General features: G+C 52.9%; 1 protein-coding gene across 3 annotated transcripts in view; it reads left to right on the top strand.

Annotated features, from left to right (window-relative positions):
* The first annotated feature begins 4,858 nt into the window (after nucleotides 1–4,858).
* The window catches only part of BRSK1 (BR serine/threonine kinase 1), a 24,351-nt gene continuing 14,008 nt past the window's right edge, over nucleotides 4,859–15,201 (top strand). Inside the window, exons 1-8 of one of the 3 annotated variants that reach the window (XM_086354471.1) lie at nucleotides 4,859–5,132; nucleotides 6,622–6,716; nucleotides 6,808–6,893; nucleotides 9,530–9,670; nucleotides 13,018–13,134; nucleotides 13,213–13,246; nucleotides 13,338–13,406; nucleotides 14,911–15,057. In XM_086354471.1, coding sequence (XP_086210597.1) covers nucleotides 4,997–5,132; nucleotides 6,622–6,716; nucleotides 6,808–6,893; nucleotides 9,530–9,670; nucleotides 13,018–13,134; nucleotides 13,213–13,246; nucleotides 13,338–13,406; nucleotides 14,911–15,057 — 825 coding nt within the window. In that variant the 5' untranslated portion in view covers nucleotides 4,859–4,996. Of the gene's footprint in view, nucleotides 5,133–6,621; nucleotides 6,717–6,807; nucleotides 6,898–9,529; nucleotides 9,671–13,017; nucleotides 13,135–13,212; nucleotides 13,247–13,337; nucleotides 13,407–14,910; nucleotides 15,058–15,201 lie in introns of those variants that run through there. The other 2 variants (XM_086354472.1, XM_086354473.1) reach the window with 2 other exon arrangements.

Raw genomic sequence — 15,201 nt, 5'->3', positions numbered from 1 at the left:
GGGGCCCTTTGAACTCTGCTTGGGCCTCCCTGTGCTCTCAGCACTAGTATCTGACCCGGGCGGCGTCTGGCCTATTGCAGCCCGCTCTTGGCTTCTATTTCCCCTTTCCTCGTAAGGGGCTCCCCGTTCTCCCTACTGCACCTCCTGTGCAGACCACTCTTATCGTTACCCCAGCGTCTCCCTTGTGGAATCTTCTCTGGGTCCTGCCAGGTGCACCAGAGGTGATTCTTGAAGCCTGGAAATAAAGTTCCCCGGGGAAAGGTGGTTTAGGCAGCTCGAGGCCTCCCTGCACCAGATTTAGGGTTCAGGTTTGGGACTGTGAGCTAGGCTTAAATAAATCCTAATTCTAGTCTTCCATACAAGGCCCTCCCACTCTAGGAAAAGGTTATACTCAACTTTGGTGGGGCCCACAATCACAGGTGTATTGAGCGCACTGCTGGGTGTGGGATGTGAAGACCAAACGTGTGTGTGTGTAGCACTGAGAAGGACGATTGTCAGACATGGATCTGAGCCCCTGGGTACTCCATTTCCTCTCTACTGTTAACAGATTACTGAAAAACTGGGTGGCTTACTTACAGTTCAGAAGCCCAACGTGGGTCTCACCGAGTTCAAGTAGTTAAAATCAAGGTTGTATTCCTTCCGGGGGCTCCAGGGAAGAATGTTTCCCAGGAGGCTGTCCACATTCCTTGGTTTGTGGCTACATCATTTTGGCTTTTTTTTTTTTTGGCTGCCCTGGTCTTAGCTGTGGTTGCAGCATGTGGGATCTATTTCCTTAACCTCAAATTGAACCCAGACCCCTGGACCACCAGAGGTCCCCATTTTGGCTTCGGTTTCCTTCCTTATCCTGTCTCCTCCTCTGACTGATCTTCCTGTTTCCCCCTCATAAGAATGCTTGTGATTACATTTAGGGCACAAATGTAATAACCAGGAAATTTTCTGCATCTAAGATTTTCAGCTCCATCACATCTGCAAAGACCATTTTGCTGACTAAGTTGACATATTCACAGGTTCGCAGAATTATGACATGGACATCTTTGGGCATTCCCTGATGACTCAGCAGTAAAGAATCTGCCTGCAATGCAGGAGATGCAGGTTCGATCCCTAGGTTGGGAAGATCCCCACCTTGGAGGAGGAAATGACCACCCATTCCAGTATTCTTGCCTGGAAAATACCATAGACAGAAGAGCCTGGTGGGCTACAGTCTGTGGGGTCGCATGAATCTGACACGACTAAGTGACTGAGCACACACATGCAGCCTACTGTACCTATGTCAGTCAGTCAATTCAGTTGCTCAGTCATATCTGACTCTTTGCAACCCCATGAATTACAGCACGCCAGGCCTCCCTGTCCATCACCAACTCCCGGAGTTCACTCAAACTCACGTCCATCGAGTCGGTGATGCCATCCAGCCATCTCATCCTCTGTCGTCCCCTTCTCCTCTTGCCCCCAATCCCTCCCAGCATCAGAGTCTTTTCCAATGAGTCAATTCTTTGCATGAGGTGGCCAAAGTACTGGAGTTTCAGCTTTAGCATCATTCCTTCCAAAGAACACCCAGGACTGATCTTTAGGATGGACTGGTTGGATCTCCTTGCAGTCCAAGGGACTCTCAAGAGTCTTCTCCAACACCACAGTTCAAAAGCATCAATTCTTCGGTGCTCAGCTTTCTTCACAGTCCAACTTCTGTGTCTTATGTACACATATGTAAAAGTCCATCTAACTATAATACTATTTACATACATTATGATACATAATGCTGAATAATATATGTACCTGTGACATGTAATTGTACATGTCATTACACATATGAACATATGTGTAATATAATGGTAGCCTAGATGAAAACTCCCCAGGTACACTATAAAAGCCATAGCCTTTACAATGACCAATAAGAAGGGTGATCATACAATTTTTCATCCACAAGGCACTTGAGAGTGAAAACAGACCCTACTGATAATTACAGAATAAAAGACATAAACCAGGACATATGGTCACCCTGTTTTTTTCGGTTCTGTTTTGTTTTTTGTGTTACATCATACGGCTTACAGGATCTTAGTTCCCTGACCAGGGATCCAACCCAAGCCCCAACACTGAAAGTGCTAAATCTAGCCACTGGACCGCCAGGAAATCCCCTGTTCACCCTGCTTCTAAGGCCCTGTTGGGTCTGCATCCTCACCTTATTTCCTCCCATTGCACTCTCCACTGTTCCCCTCCAGCCACACTTCAGCCTTCCCATTACATACCAGGCACACCTCTGCCCCAGGGCCTTTGCACAGCTGCTTCCTCTGCCTGGAAGGCTCCTGGCACTTTATCCACGTGGCCTCATTTTCCTTCAGTGTCCCTTCACTGAGGAGGCCTCTCTTGGCAATGTAATTGAAAATCACATAGAACAATCACTCAAGAAGAACCTCCTGGACTTCCCTGGTGGTCCAGTGGTTGAGAATCCACACGCTAAAGCAAAGGACATGGGTTTGATCCTTGGTCCAGGAGATTCCACCTGCTGTGGGGCAACTAAGCCCGTGTACCGCAACTGCTGAGCCCACGTTCAAGAGCCCAAGAGCCACAACTGTTGAGGCCCATGTGCCTAGAGCTGGTGCTCCGAAACTAGAGAAACCACTGCAATGAGAAGCCGAGGCACAGCAACTAGAGAGTAGCCCCCTCTCGCTACAGCTAGAGAAAGCCTGTGACAACAACGAAGAGCCGGTGCAGCCAAGAAATAAATAAATAAAAATTTAAAGAAACACTTCATGTCCCCCTTCCCGCCTTGTTTCCTCTTTGTCACTGATCATGACTCTGTAACATACCATATATTTTCCGTTTGTTTGCTTGCTTTAGTTTGATTTTTGGCCTCACAGCTTGTGGGGTATTAGTTCCCCAACCAGGGATGGAAGCCATACCCTCTGCAGTGGAAGCACAGAGTCCTAACCACTGGACCGCCAGGGAATTCCCAACATATATATTGATTGTTTACCTTGCTTGTTACTGGCCTCGCCCACCTCAGTGAGAGGTCCATGGGACAAGGATCTTGGTTGACTCGGTTCACTGCTGTAGCCTCACCACTTGGGTCAGTATCTGGCTCAGTTTCGGTACGGAGTATAGCATCATGGAATGAATGACTATTCATGAATGACTAGTCAATCATGGAATGGTTGACTAGGAGACTTAAGGCTCATGGGTACACTCTATAGGAGACTTGGATGTGAAATGGGGGCCTAACATCCTTGGGTATCTGACATAGTGGAATCCCAGGTCACATGGAAATCCAGCTGTGCACAGGTTCATGGATGACCAAGAGTGGGGATAAATGATTGTAGCACATGGATGAGCTAGAGTGGGGACATATGATTATAGTGGAGCCCACATGAAGAGCTAGGGAATCTGATGGTGGACACAGAATAAATAGCGACCAAAAAATTCACAGGGACCTCAAGGGGCTCTGGAAATTTCTCTGTAGGAGGATTGTGGAGTATTCTCAATGGAGGTATGGATCCAAGATATTTAAAAACATGCACCTTGATCTGTGGGTGGATATGGGGCCCCAATGCTAGTGGGGAAAGGAGGCTGGGATGGGCAGATTGGGGGTCATGGGGAACAAAGATGAGCGTTGGATCAGCAACTCCCCGAATTCTTTCTCTCTCCCTGCTTCTGTCTCCTTTTTTCCCCTGTCCCTCCAATCTGCCCTATCTCCCCCAGCATCTAGACCTCCACCTGTGTTTACCCCCCATATTTTGGGGTTCCCAGCTCTATGCTTACTTGTCGCTCTCTCTCTCCATCTGTCTCTCTTCACTCTCTGTCCACCTCTCTCTCTGCTGTTCCTCCTCCCTTGTCTGTCTCCCTCTCTCTCCCACTTTTCTTCTCTCTCTGACCCTCCACCCTTCCCGTCACCTTCCCCTGGTGCCCCACCTCTGTATCTTGTCCCCTCTGCCCCCGTCCCTCTATTTCTGTCCATTTCTCTCCCCATCTGTCTCTCAACCACTGTCTCTCTCCTCCATTACTCTCAGTCTCTCCCTGTCTCTGGCTCTGTTTTCGGTTCATCTCTTTGCCCGGCTGTCCCTCCATATCTCTGTGTCTCTAACCCCCGCCCACCCCCTACCCCGGCCCATTCCCTGTCTCTTCACCTCTCTTTCCCTTCCCCTATCTCTCTCCATTTCTATCTCTGATTTTCTCCATCCCTCTGTCTCTCCCAGGCAGCTTCTCCCCTCTCCTCCGTCTCCCTGTCCCTCTGCTCCCCCTGGTCTCTCCTGTCTCTGCCCGCCTGCGCGGTCCCCCGTCTCCCTGTCCGGCCCCAGCCCCGGTTCTGGCGGTCCCCGTCTCCCGTGCCGTCTGTCTCCTTCCCCCACTCGTGTCAGGCTCCGTCTCCCTTTGTGTCGCCCCGGCTCTGCCCCTCCTGTGTGCCCCACTCGTCTGCCTCCATGGTCCCTCCTGCATCCTTCCGTCGCTCCCAGCATCCTCCCACCGCGTCTCCGCGGCTCCGGCGCCCAGGCCCGCCCCCTGCCCCCGCTCCCCCTCCCCCTCCGAAAGGGTTAACTTTGGGGAAGGGCCCGGAGTCCCCGGATGGTGATGTCAGCGTGCCGGAGAGAAAGGACGAGGTGGCGGGGGGAGGCGGAGAGGAGGAGGAGGCGGAGGAGAGAGGGCGCGTGGGGGGGCGGGGGGGACCTCGGCCTGCAGCATCCGCTGGCCCGCACCTCAGACCCCCCCGGCGGGGGGAGGCGCAGGAAGCGGGGGACCGGCCAGAAACGGGCTGGGGAGGGGGGGCCGCGCAGCCCCCCCGGGCCATGCTGACTCCCGGGGCCTGACCCCCCCGGGCCAGCCCCCCCTCCCCCAACTCAGAGGCCCGCCGACCGGGGGGGCCCAGCCTAGCCCCCTGGGGACCCCCGGAGAGGTGGGGGGCAGCCGGGGGGGCCGGGACGGAGCGGCCGCCGGCCCCCACCGGAGGGACGGGGCGACTGGCCGCAGGGGGGGCGGCCGGGGGGCCGGTCGGGCCGGGACCAAGGGCATCATGTCGTCCGGGGGCAAGGATGGGGGCGGGGGCTCCCCCGCCTACCACCTCCCACACCCACACCCACACCCACCCCAGCACGCCCAATATGTGGGCCCCTATCGGCTGGAGAAGACGCTCGGCAAAGGACAGACAGGTGAGCCAAGGGAGGGGGCACCCGGTGTGGGGGCGAGAGGGGATGGGGGCAGAGAGTGGGGCTCCCGGGCCCCCGAGTCCCTCTCAGAGAAGGGACTCAGGGTCCAGACTGCCGGGTCTCCAGGCTGAGGGGGTGAGGGCTCGGACTCTGGGGTCCCGACTCCTGGGAGAGGTGTAGGGCCCAAAGTCTCCCCCTCTTTGGGGGCAGAGGTTGGAGGGTCCGGCCCCAGCGTGGGCAAGGGACCTTGGCCTGCAGCCAGGGTCCCGGCGGCCGGGAGCCCAGGTCCTTGGCGCAGTACAGCCGCAGGCTGGGGTGAGGTGCCGGCATGGGGGTGCGCCTCCCGAAGTGGCATCTCTCCGCACTGTCCTCTGGCCGCAGAGGGCCTCTGTTGGGGTGACAGGGGCACTGAGGCTGGGGCGATGGGGTCTCCAGCATCCTGCCCTTTCTCCAGCATGCTGGCTCGGAGTGGGGACGGGGAGTGGAGAGGTGGAAAGGTGGACGAAGGAGGCAAATCCCTCAGGGGTGGCTGTGGACTCGGGGCGGGGGTGGGGGGGTGGGGGGGGGTGCGGTCATCTTCTGTTGTTGCTTAACCTCCTTAACCTCTTTTCTGCCAGGTGGGCTGTGGGTGGGTGTAAGACAGGAGCTGAACACCTGAGTTCTGGGCCAGAGCTTCAGGGATCAGGGGCCAGGCCTGGGGGAGGGTCAGACTCCGAATTCCAGAGCGAAAAGTGTGAAGGTGTTGCTGACCTCAGTTCCTGAGTTTTGGGGGAGGAAGGGGCCATGAGCATGGACTTGAGGGCTTGAGGGAGAAGGGGCTGGGGGCTCGGACTCCTTGGTCTGAAGGTGGAGGGGGCTGGGGGCCTGCATTCCTGGGTTTAGGGCTTAACCTTGGGGAGTGGGCATACCCTTGGGATGTGCATGCTCCCAGCTGCAGCTGCTGTTTTTAAAAGATCAAAGACAGGGCTTGAGAGGTCCGGGTTTGAGAGGAGGTGGAGGAGGATTGTCTGGGAAGGGGGCAATCACAAGATTATATTCCTTGGGAGACATGGTGTCTCCAGAAGATTAAAGGGCAGAGAACTCAAGGAAGTGATGGGCTGAGAGAGAGAGAGAGAGGTTTGTCTGAAGGAGGTAGACTGGAGGACACAAAACTATGGAGACCCAGCAAGGCAAGACGGTGTGGAGAGGTGAACTCGAAGGGCACACGGGAAGGACCGAGAGTCCAGGGTGGCTGTGGAGGTAGGGGGAGGCAGATAAGTGGATGGCAACCAGAAGGGACAGAATTGGACAACAGGGAGTGGAAAGAGAGTTGTGTCTGGCAGGAATGGCTGCTGTCAGTCCCCAGGAGTTCAGGTCAGGGTGATTCAGGCCACCGTGAAACAAGCCAGGAGGGGAAGAAGGAGGAAGCAGGTTGGCAAGACGGGGCTTAGGAGCCAGAGGTGAGGAGACTGCACTGGGAATACTCCCCACATTTTCCGTCCCATTCCCCCAGGTCTGGTTAAACTCGGGGTCCACTGCATCACAGGCCAGAAGGTGGCCATCAAGATCGTGAACCGGGAGAAGCTGTCTGAGTCGGTGCTGATGAAGGTGTGTCTGTGAGCTGGGGGAGAGGGGACCCTTTGGGGCTGGGGACAGGGAGGGAGGCAAGGCTGACCGCCCGCTGTTCCTTTTCCCCCAGGTGGAGCGGGAGATAGCCATCCTGAAGCTCATCGAGCACCCACATGTCCTCAAACTCCACGACGTCTACGAGAACAAGAAATATTTGTAGGTATTTATAGACACCCAGCCCTCCATGCATCCTCCCCAAGTTCCCAGGGTGGGATGTTTCCAGAATCAAGGCCTGGAGGGGCCAGGGGAAACTTAAGCTCTCTTGGCCGGGCCACTGAAAGTCCAGTCCCATCCCTACTGCGCAAGGACAACCCCCCTTCACACACTCATAATCCTCCATGTTCCCATGCTGACCTGGTCTGACGCTCTGGGCCGATTGTACCCTGACAGCAGGGCAGCTAAGCCTGAGCCGTCCCTGTGCCTGATGGGGGACAAGGCTGATCCTCCCCCTTCCTCTCCAGTCCCCGTCCATTGCCCTGCTGTGCTGTGGGGAACACTCTGTACTACATAATCTGGGTGCCCTCAGCCAGACCTGACTTGTTAAGGGCAGATCGCCCTGCCCTTCCCATGTGCTAGGGCAATGGGGCTTAGCAAAGCCCCAGGCTCAATGAATCTTGCCTCTTCCCAAACCCTTCCTCTGCAGCATTGGAGGCTCCTTTCCTCCCGCAGCATAACTCTGGGTGCTATGACTGGACACCCCAACAATGGGTCTGCTCAGGAGTTCTGAGTCTGTATCTGGAAGTCGATTACCCCCCTTAGGTTGGGGGTGGGGTACAGCTGTCCCAGCTCCAGACAACAGGCCTTTGTCTGGACTCTGGTGACCCAGGGGACAGCTGGACTGGGCAGCAGGAGAGGGGACACCCCCGCTGCTGGACCTCGCAGTCCCCAGTTTGAACTGACTCCAGCACCCATCAGAGGCTGGATTTCCCCAGGAAGGAAGCTGCCCTGGCCCCAGGGGCTCATGGGATTTGTAGTCCTCAGGCTTCCCCAGGTGTGGCGGCGGGGAGGGGCCATTGTTGCCAATTGGTGGAGCTGTCACTCTCACTCCACCATCCTTGTGGGGAGGAGGGCCTGTGGCACTTCGTGTCTCACAGAGGAACCTCAGCCTTCCACTGAGCTCATAGAAATTGAGCTTTTGTTTTCCTGAGGCTGATGGGAATTAGATGTTTAGCCTCCCAGAGCCTGATGGGATTTGGAGTCTTTAAAATCCAGGTGGCTGATGGGAATTAGGAGTCTCCATGTCCCAGAGCCTTATGGGAGTTGGGAGTTTTTAACCTCTCAGGACCTGAAGGAAGTTGTAGTCTCTTACTTAAGGGAAGTTGACTTAGACTGGTGCACAAGCCAATCTTTTTTTGCCAACAATTAAAGAGAATTCTAGTTTCTTCATCTCAGAGACTTATGGGAATAAGAGGCTTCCCTTCCCAGGGGCTAATGGGAGTAGGTGGAGGTGGCGTGGTCCTTATTGCCTAAAGTCCTGTGAGAATTGGGGGGATCTCTTTCTTCCAAGTGCTAATGAAGTTGCCTTATCTCCGGAAACAACGGGGAGTCAAAGTATTAATACTCTTGAAGTTGTCATGGGAATCTGTGCTGCCGGGGGGCTGATGGGAATTGAATTTTGACTTCCCGGAGGCTGATGAGACTGTTTCTTTCTCTCAAGGACTGATGGGAATTGGAGTCTTTACTTCCCAGGGGCTGATGGGAGTTGTAGTCTGTACCTCACAGATGTTGACCCTTGAATTGGTACACATTGTAAGTGTCATCAGAGAAGGCAATGGCACCCCACTCCAGTACTCTTGCCTAGAAAATCCCATGGACGGAGGAGCCTGGTGGGCTGCAGTCCATGGGGTCGCTGAGGGTCGCACACGACTAAGCAACTTTACTTTCACTTTTCACTTTCATGCATTGGAGAAGGAAATGGCAACCCACTCCAGTGTTCTTGCCTGGAGAATCCCAGGTACGGGGGAGCCTGGTGGGCTGCCGTCTATGGGATCGCACAGAGTCGGACACGACTGAATGACTTAGCAGCAGTAGCAGCAGCAGCAAGTGTCATTGCCCAAGAATAGATTAGAATTCGATTATCTGCCTCCCAGACACTAATGAAAATGAGAACTTTGGCTTCCCAGAAAGTGAAAGTGAAGTCGTTCAGTCGTGTCCGACTCTTTGGGACCCCATAGACTGTAGCCTACCAGGCTCCTCCGTCCATGGGATTTTCCAGGCAAGAGTACTGGAGTGGGTTGCCATTTCCTTCTCCAGAGTATCTTCCTGACCCAGGGATCGAACCCGGGTCTCCCACATTGTAGGCAGACACTTTACCGTCTGAGCCACCAGGGAAGCCTCCTTATACCTATATCTTAACACAAATATGGTGGGAATGATAGGAAATAAAACTCTATCAGTTCTCCTAATGCACTTTAAAACATCAAAATTATTTTTATTCACAATTCATACTATTGCAGGATGGCAAGTAGGTGTGAAAACGGGGCTTTATTTCCTGGGGGCCTCTGAGAATTGGGATCTCTGACCTCCAGGTGCTAATGGAATTGCCTCATCTCCTGAGGAAAACTAGTCAGAGTGTTGACCTCTGAAGTTGACAGGGCTAATGGGAATTGAGTTTCTGCTTCCCAGAGACTAATAGAAATTGGAGCCTCCTCCTCCCGGGGACTCATGGGAATTGGGATCTTCTTCCTCCAGGGCCAATGGCATTGAGGGCTTGTACTTTTGGAAGAAGGAGGTCAGGCTCTTTGGTCCTCCACATGCCCCTTCCAGCCCTCTGCCCCCTCCGTGTCCCCCAGGTACCTAGTTCTGGAGCACGTGTCTGGAGGTGAGCTGTTCGACTACCTGGTGAAGAAGGGGAGATTGACCCCCAAGGAGGCCCGGAAGTTCTTCCGCCAGATCGTGTCAGCACTGGACTTCTGCCACAGCTACTCCATCTGGTGAGGGGGCAGCTTGAGGGGAGGCTGGGACAAGCACTACCCAGAAGGCAGGCCCTTGGGAGCCTGTAGCAGAATGACTGGAAGCTAGAGTGCTGCAGCCCGCTTTTCCAAAATTGAGATATAGGTCACACGTCATAGGGAATTCCCTGGCGGTCCAGTGGTTAGGACCCCATGCTTCCACTGCAAGGGGCACAGGTTCGATCCCTGGTCAGGGAATTAAGATAATGCAAGCTGCGCTGTGTGGCAAAAAACCGAAAGAAACAAACAAAACTTCCTACAGCATGAAATCCACCCTTCAGAGCGTACAGTCGGTAGTTTTGAGTATATTGCAATGATGTGCATCACTACTATGTAATTTTAGAGCATTTCATCAGCCCAAAAATCATTACCCTGTACCCATTAAGCGGTCACCTCCCCCCATCCCCAGCCTTGGGTAACCACTGATCTACTTTCTGTCTCGGTGAATTTACCTATTCTGGACATTTCCTATCAACGTGGTCTTTTGTGGCAGGCTTCCTTCACTTAGCAAAATGTTTTCAAGGTTCATCCATGATGTAGTATGGATCAGTACCCCATTCCTTTTCACTACTGAGTAATATTCCATGTTATGGCTCTGCCATATTTTGCTTATCCATTTACCAGTTGGTGAACCTTTTGGTCGTTTCTTCTTTTTGGCTATAATGAATAATGGGGACATATGAATATTTACATACCAGTTCTGGTCTGTGACCTGTGTTTTCAATTCTCCTGAGTATATACCTAGGATCAGAATTGTTGGGTAGGGCTTCCAAGGTGGCTCAATGGTATAGAATCAGCCTGCTAAGCAGGAGATGCAGGTTCAATCCCTGAGTTGGGAAGATCCCTTGAAAAGGAAATGGCAACCCACTCCAGTATTCTTGCCTGGAAAATCCCATGGGCAGAGGAGCCTGTCAGGATACAATCCATGGGGTCATAAAAGAGTTGGATACAACTTAGCGACTAAACAACAACAACAGAATTGTTGGGTCATATGGGTTGGCTGCCGTCTATGGGGTCGCACAGAGTCGGACACGACTGAAGCGACTTAGCAGCAGCAGCAGCAGCATGGGAACTCTATATTTAGCCTTTTAAAGAAGTGCCAAAAAATAAATAAAGAAATGCCAGCCCATTTTCCAAAGCAGCTGTGTCATTCAGCATCCCCACCAGCAGTCTCAGAGGGTTCCAATCTCTTGCCAACACTTGTTATTATCTGACTTTTTGATTCTACATCCTAGTGGGTGTGAAGTAGTATCTCACTGTGGTTTTGATGTGCATTTCCCTGATGGCTAATGATGTTGCGCATCCTTTCATGTGCTTATTGGCCATTTGTATGTCTTCCTTGGAGAAATGTCTGTTCAAATCCTTTGCCCATTTTTAATTGAGTTATTTATCTTTCTATTATTGAGCTGTAAGAGTTCTTTATTCCAGGAATGAGGGATGACTCTAGGAATAACTCCCAAGAGTTACTTATTCTAAGAACAAATCTTTTTATCAAACGCATTACTTTTTTCAAGTAATTTCTCCCAGTTTGTGACATGCTTTTGCATTTTTATAACAATATCTTATGAAAAGCAAAGGTTTCACATTTTGATGAAGCCAGTTTGTTGGGGTTTTTTTTTTCCTTTTACAATTCATGCTTTTTCTGTCCTATTTAAGAAATATTTGCCCAAGGACTTCCCTGGCAGTCCAGTGGTTAAAACTCTGTGTTTCCACTGCAGGGCATACGGGATAGATCCCTTCTTGGGAAACTAAGATCCACATGCCATGGGTTGTGGCCAAAAAAAAAAAAAGAAAGAAGTATTTGCCTAGCTCAAAGTCATAAGGTTTCCTCCGATGTATTCTTCTAGAAGTTGTGTAGTTTTAGCTCTTGCATTTAGGCTTGAGGTCCATTTCAAATTAATTTTTGTATATGGTGGAGGGTAAAGGCTGAGGGTCATTTTTTTTTTTTTGCATAAGGATGTCCATATGAAAAGATCTTCCTTTCCTCATTGAATTGCTTTCAGCTCTCAAAACAAGATATTCAATATGCAGCATTTTAATGATTAATTAAGGTACAAAATAGATGCCTCCAGGTCATCTTTCAGCCTCATTTGTTTGCACACCTCCCTCTCTGGGATAGGGGATTGGAGATGGGGTGAGGATCAGGCTGAGGGGGTTAAGACCTAGGACCAAAGCTTGGTGATGAAAAGGCAGCCCATTTAAATTGTCAACACCTCCCTATTGACAAGTGTCAGGACTCTGACATTAAAGACACTGGCCTCCAGGGGGCGAGAGTCAACAGATTTATGAAGTCTAACCCAGTTAAGGACCTCTTCCAACAGAAACTATAAAACCTTCTGCCCACCTCCCCGGGGACATCATTAACCCTTATATCCTGAGGAGTTTGTCCCAGAGTAGGGGGTGAGCTGGGGGGTGAAGGAGGAAGCAATGATGGGTTTTAGTTGACAGTATTTTTTTTTTAATTATTCAGTATTGAAATATTTGATTTTTGTTTTGTTTTTGGCTGGGCCATGTGGCATCTTAGTTCCCTGATGGGGGAATTCAACCCCTGTTCCCTGCAGTGGAAGCCGAGAGTCCTAACCACTGGACCACCAGGGAATTTCCTGAAATATTTGAATTTTTCAAAAAATGTTATTTATTTTTGGCTGTGCGGGGTCTTTGTGGCCGCACGGGCTTTTTCCCTGCTTGTGTCATGCAGGGGCTCCTCTCTAGTTGTGGTGGGAGAGCTTCTCACTGCAGTGGCTCCTCGTGCTGTGGAGCCCGGGCTCCAGAGCGTGCTGGCTTCAGTAGCTGCCCCTCTTGGCTCTAAAGCTCAGGCTCCACAGCTGTGGCCCAGGGGCTTAGTTGCTCCGCAGCACATGGGATCTTCCTGGATCGGAGATCGGACTCCAGTCTCCTGTGTTGGCAGAGATTCTTTACCACTGAGCCACCAGGGAAGCCCTGAGATATTTGAATATTTTAAGAACCAGCTCAGTACCAGACCTGCTTACCTCAAAAAAAGATCACTTCGCACATATTCAAATATCTGTGGATAAAATGATACACTGTCTGGAGGTCTCCTGCAAAATCGTCCAGTGGGGGGAGAGCGTATGTAGGGGTAGACATGAGAGAAGATGAGCCTCGAGCTGATAACGTGTGAAGCTAGTGGGTGGGTGCATGGGGCTTTGTATATTCTTGTCTCTGCTTTGGGGCGTGTTTGCAAAGGTCCCTAACTAGAAGTTGCCAGACACGATCCCCCTCTGAGAGACAGTGAATGAGGGTGGGGTGGGGGGTTGGTCCTCAGACTCTGGGAAGAGGGCGGAGGCCTGAGCCCCACCATCCTGTCTCAGCCACAGAGACCTGAAGCCCGAGAACCTGCTTCTGGATGAGAAAAACAACATCCGCATTGCAGACTTCGGCATGGCGTCCCTGCAAGTGGGGGACAGCCTTCTGGAGACCAGCTGTGGGTAAGTGGGGGCCCGCCACCTGCGCCCCAGGGAGCGGGTAGAAGCCCGCCAGAGGTTCACACCCCCTCTGTCCCTCAGGTCCCCCCACTATGCGTGCCCAGAGGTGATTAAGGTGAGCGAAGGGCAGGCAGAGGGGGAGAGGAGCGGGCGGGGGTGGGGGGCCTGGGAGAGGTAAGCATCAGAGCCGGCCCTTCTCCTCCCAGGGCGAGAAGTACGACGGCCGCCGGGCTGACATGTGGAGCTGCGGAGTCATCCTCTTCGCCCTGCTCGTGGTAAGGCCGTCATTGCCTCTCCCCGCCCCATTTCTAGAACAGTCCTCTGCCTGCTGGAAACTGGGAACATCTACTTCCACCCTCAACTCAGGGGTTGTCTCCCAGATATTTAACTGGTACTAGGAACATGTGTGGGGTGGTATTTACCAGTAGAGCAAAATCCCGGGGGCGCCCCTCTCTGTGCCCGGAGCTAACCATCCGGTCACAGAACCGTGAGAAAGTCTGGAGGGTCCCCTGGGAAGGGATGGCGCGGCCAGGAGGATGTGGAGCACTCGGGCGAGCAGCTGCTTACTAACTGATCCTAGGGTGTTACAATATCGTAGTGATTAATAGGGGCTTCCCTGGTGGCTCAGTGGTCAAGAATCCGCCTGCCACTGCAAGAGACACAGGTTCGATCCCTGGTCCAGGAAGATTCCCCTGGAGAAGGAAATGGCTACCCACTCCAGTATTCTTGCCTGGGAAATCCCATGGACAGAGGAGCCTGGCGGACTACACTCCATGGAGTCGCAAAGAGTCAGACATGACAGAGACTGAACAACAAGTGGGTTAATAGAACCAAATTGGGGAACATGAGCTCTGACCACAGGGCCTTTGCACCTACTGCCTTGTCCCTGCGAGCCCTGTTGCTCACCTGGTTAACACTAGAGTTCTTGTAGCTCTCAGCTCAGTCTTCGCCCTTCCAGGAAGCCTCCCCAGGGCCCCCTCCCTCCTGCCATGAGGTCAGATTTCCCAGTGGGAGGCTGTCTACTCCCCGGAGGTTAACAGAGTTGTCATTGTGTGTGTAAGTCCTTGAAGGGTGTCTCTCTATGCTCGCCTCACCTCTTCCAGGCACTGGATTTAGGGCCCCCATCCCGAAAGCCTGGAGGAGTTCACCTCCAGATCCTCAATGAATTACATCTGCAGAGATGTAATTGTAAACAGGGTCACATTCTGAGGTTCCAGGTAGACAGGAATTCTGGGGGGACACCACTCAACTTGCTACACCCCCAGATTCCCACAGCCCTCTCTCCGTCTGGTCTGCCTAGTCCAGCCCAGTGTCACCTCAGGCACCCGGTCACTGTAGTGCTGTTTGCTCCGTCACCAGCCTCTCCCACTCTGGGGTGTGAGCTGCAGGCAGTCAAGGGCTTGCTTTGTTCACCACTGGCTCCCAGACGTGTAATGGAGACTCGGTCTTTGTTGAGTGAATGATTACCTACCCCTCTCTAACCTGGGGAGAAGCATGTTTTTAAAGGACAGGCTCCAAGCTCCAGCCCCAGCCTTTTAGGTTCTGGACACACTGCCCATTGCCAAATCACTGCTCTGCCACTTCAGAGCCAGGTGGTCTTGTGCAAATGGCTGGATGCCTCCGTGCCTCAGTTTCCCCATCTGTAAAGTGGAGACAGCCCCAGCTCCCCCTCTCCCAGGGCTTGTGGCGAGGCCTGTGTCACTGCATGTGAAGCGCTTAGGCACTCGTCTGGTACATGCTGAGCTCTGTGTGTAAGGGGTCCCGTCATTCCTCATGCAGGGGGCTCTACCCTTCGACGATGACAACCTCCGCCAGCTGCTGGAGAAGGTGAAACGGGGCGTCTTCCACATGCCCCACTTCATCCCTCCAGACTGCCAGAGCCTGCTGCGGGGGATGATCGAAGTGGAGCCCGAGAAAAGGCTCAGCGTGAGTTGGGGGACGGGCATGGAGGGATGGTGGGAGGTGGGGACAGAGTCCCCGGGGCAGTCATGGGGACAGGTTTCCAGGACCCGTCCCTCCATCCCCGAGGTGACAGCTGGGAGCGGGGTTGCTGGCTGAGCCCCATCCTGG

This window comes from Bos grunniens, chromosome 18 (assembly GCF_055505025.1).
Source record: "Bos grunniens cultivar Pamir isolate PY7600 chromosome 18, Bosgru_T2T1.0, whole genome shotgun sequence".
NCBI classification, from domain to species: domain Eukaryota; kingdom Metazoa; phylum Chordata; class Mammalia; order Artiodactyla; family Bovidae; genus Bos; species Bos grunniens.
The sequence above is the reverse complement of the archived record's forward strand: the minus strand, read 5'-3'. Positions and strand labels throughout refer to the sequence as shown.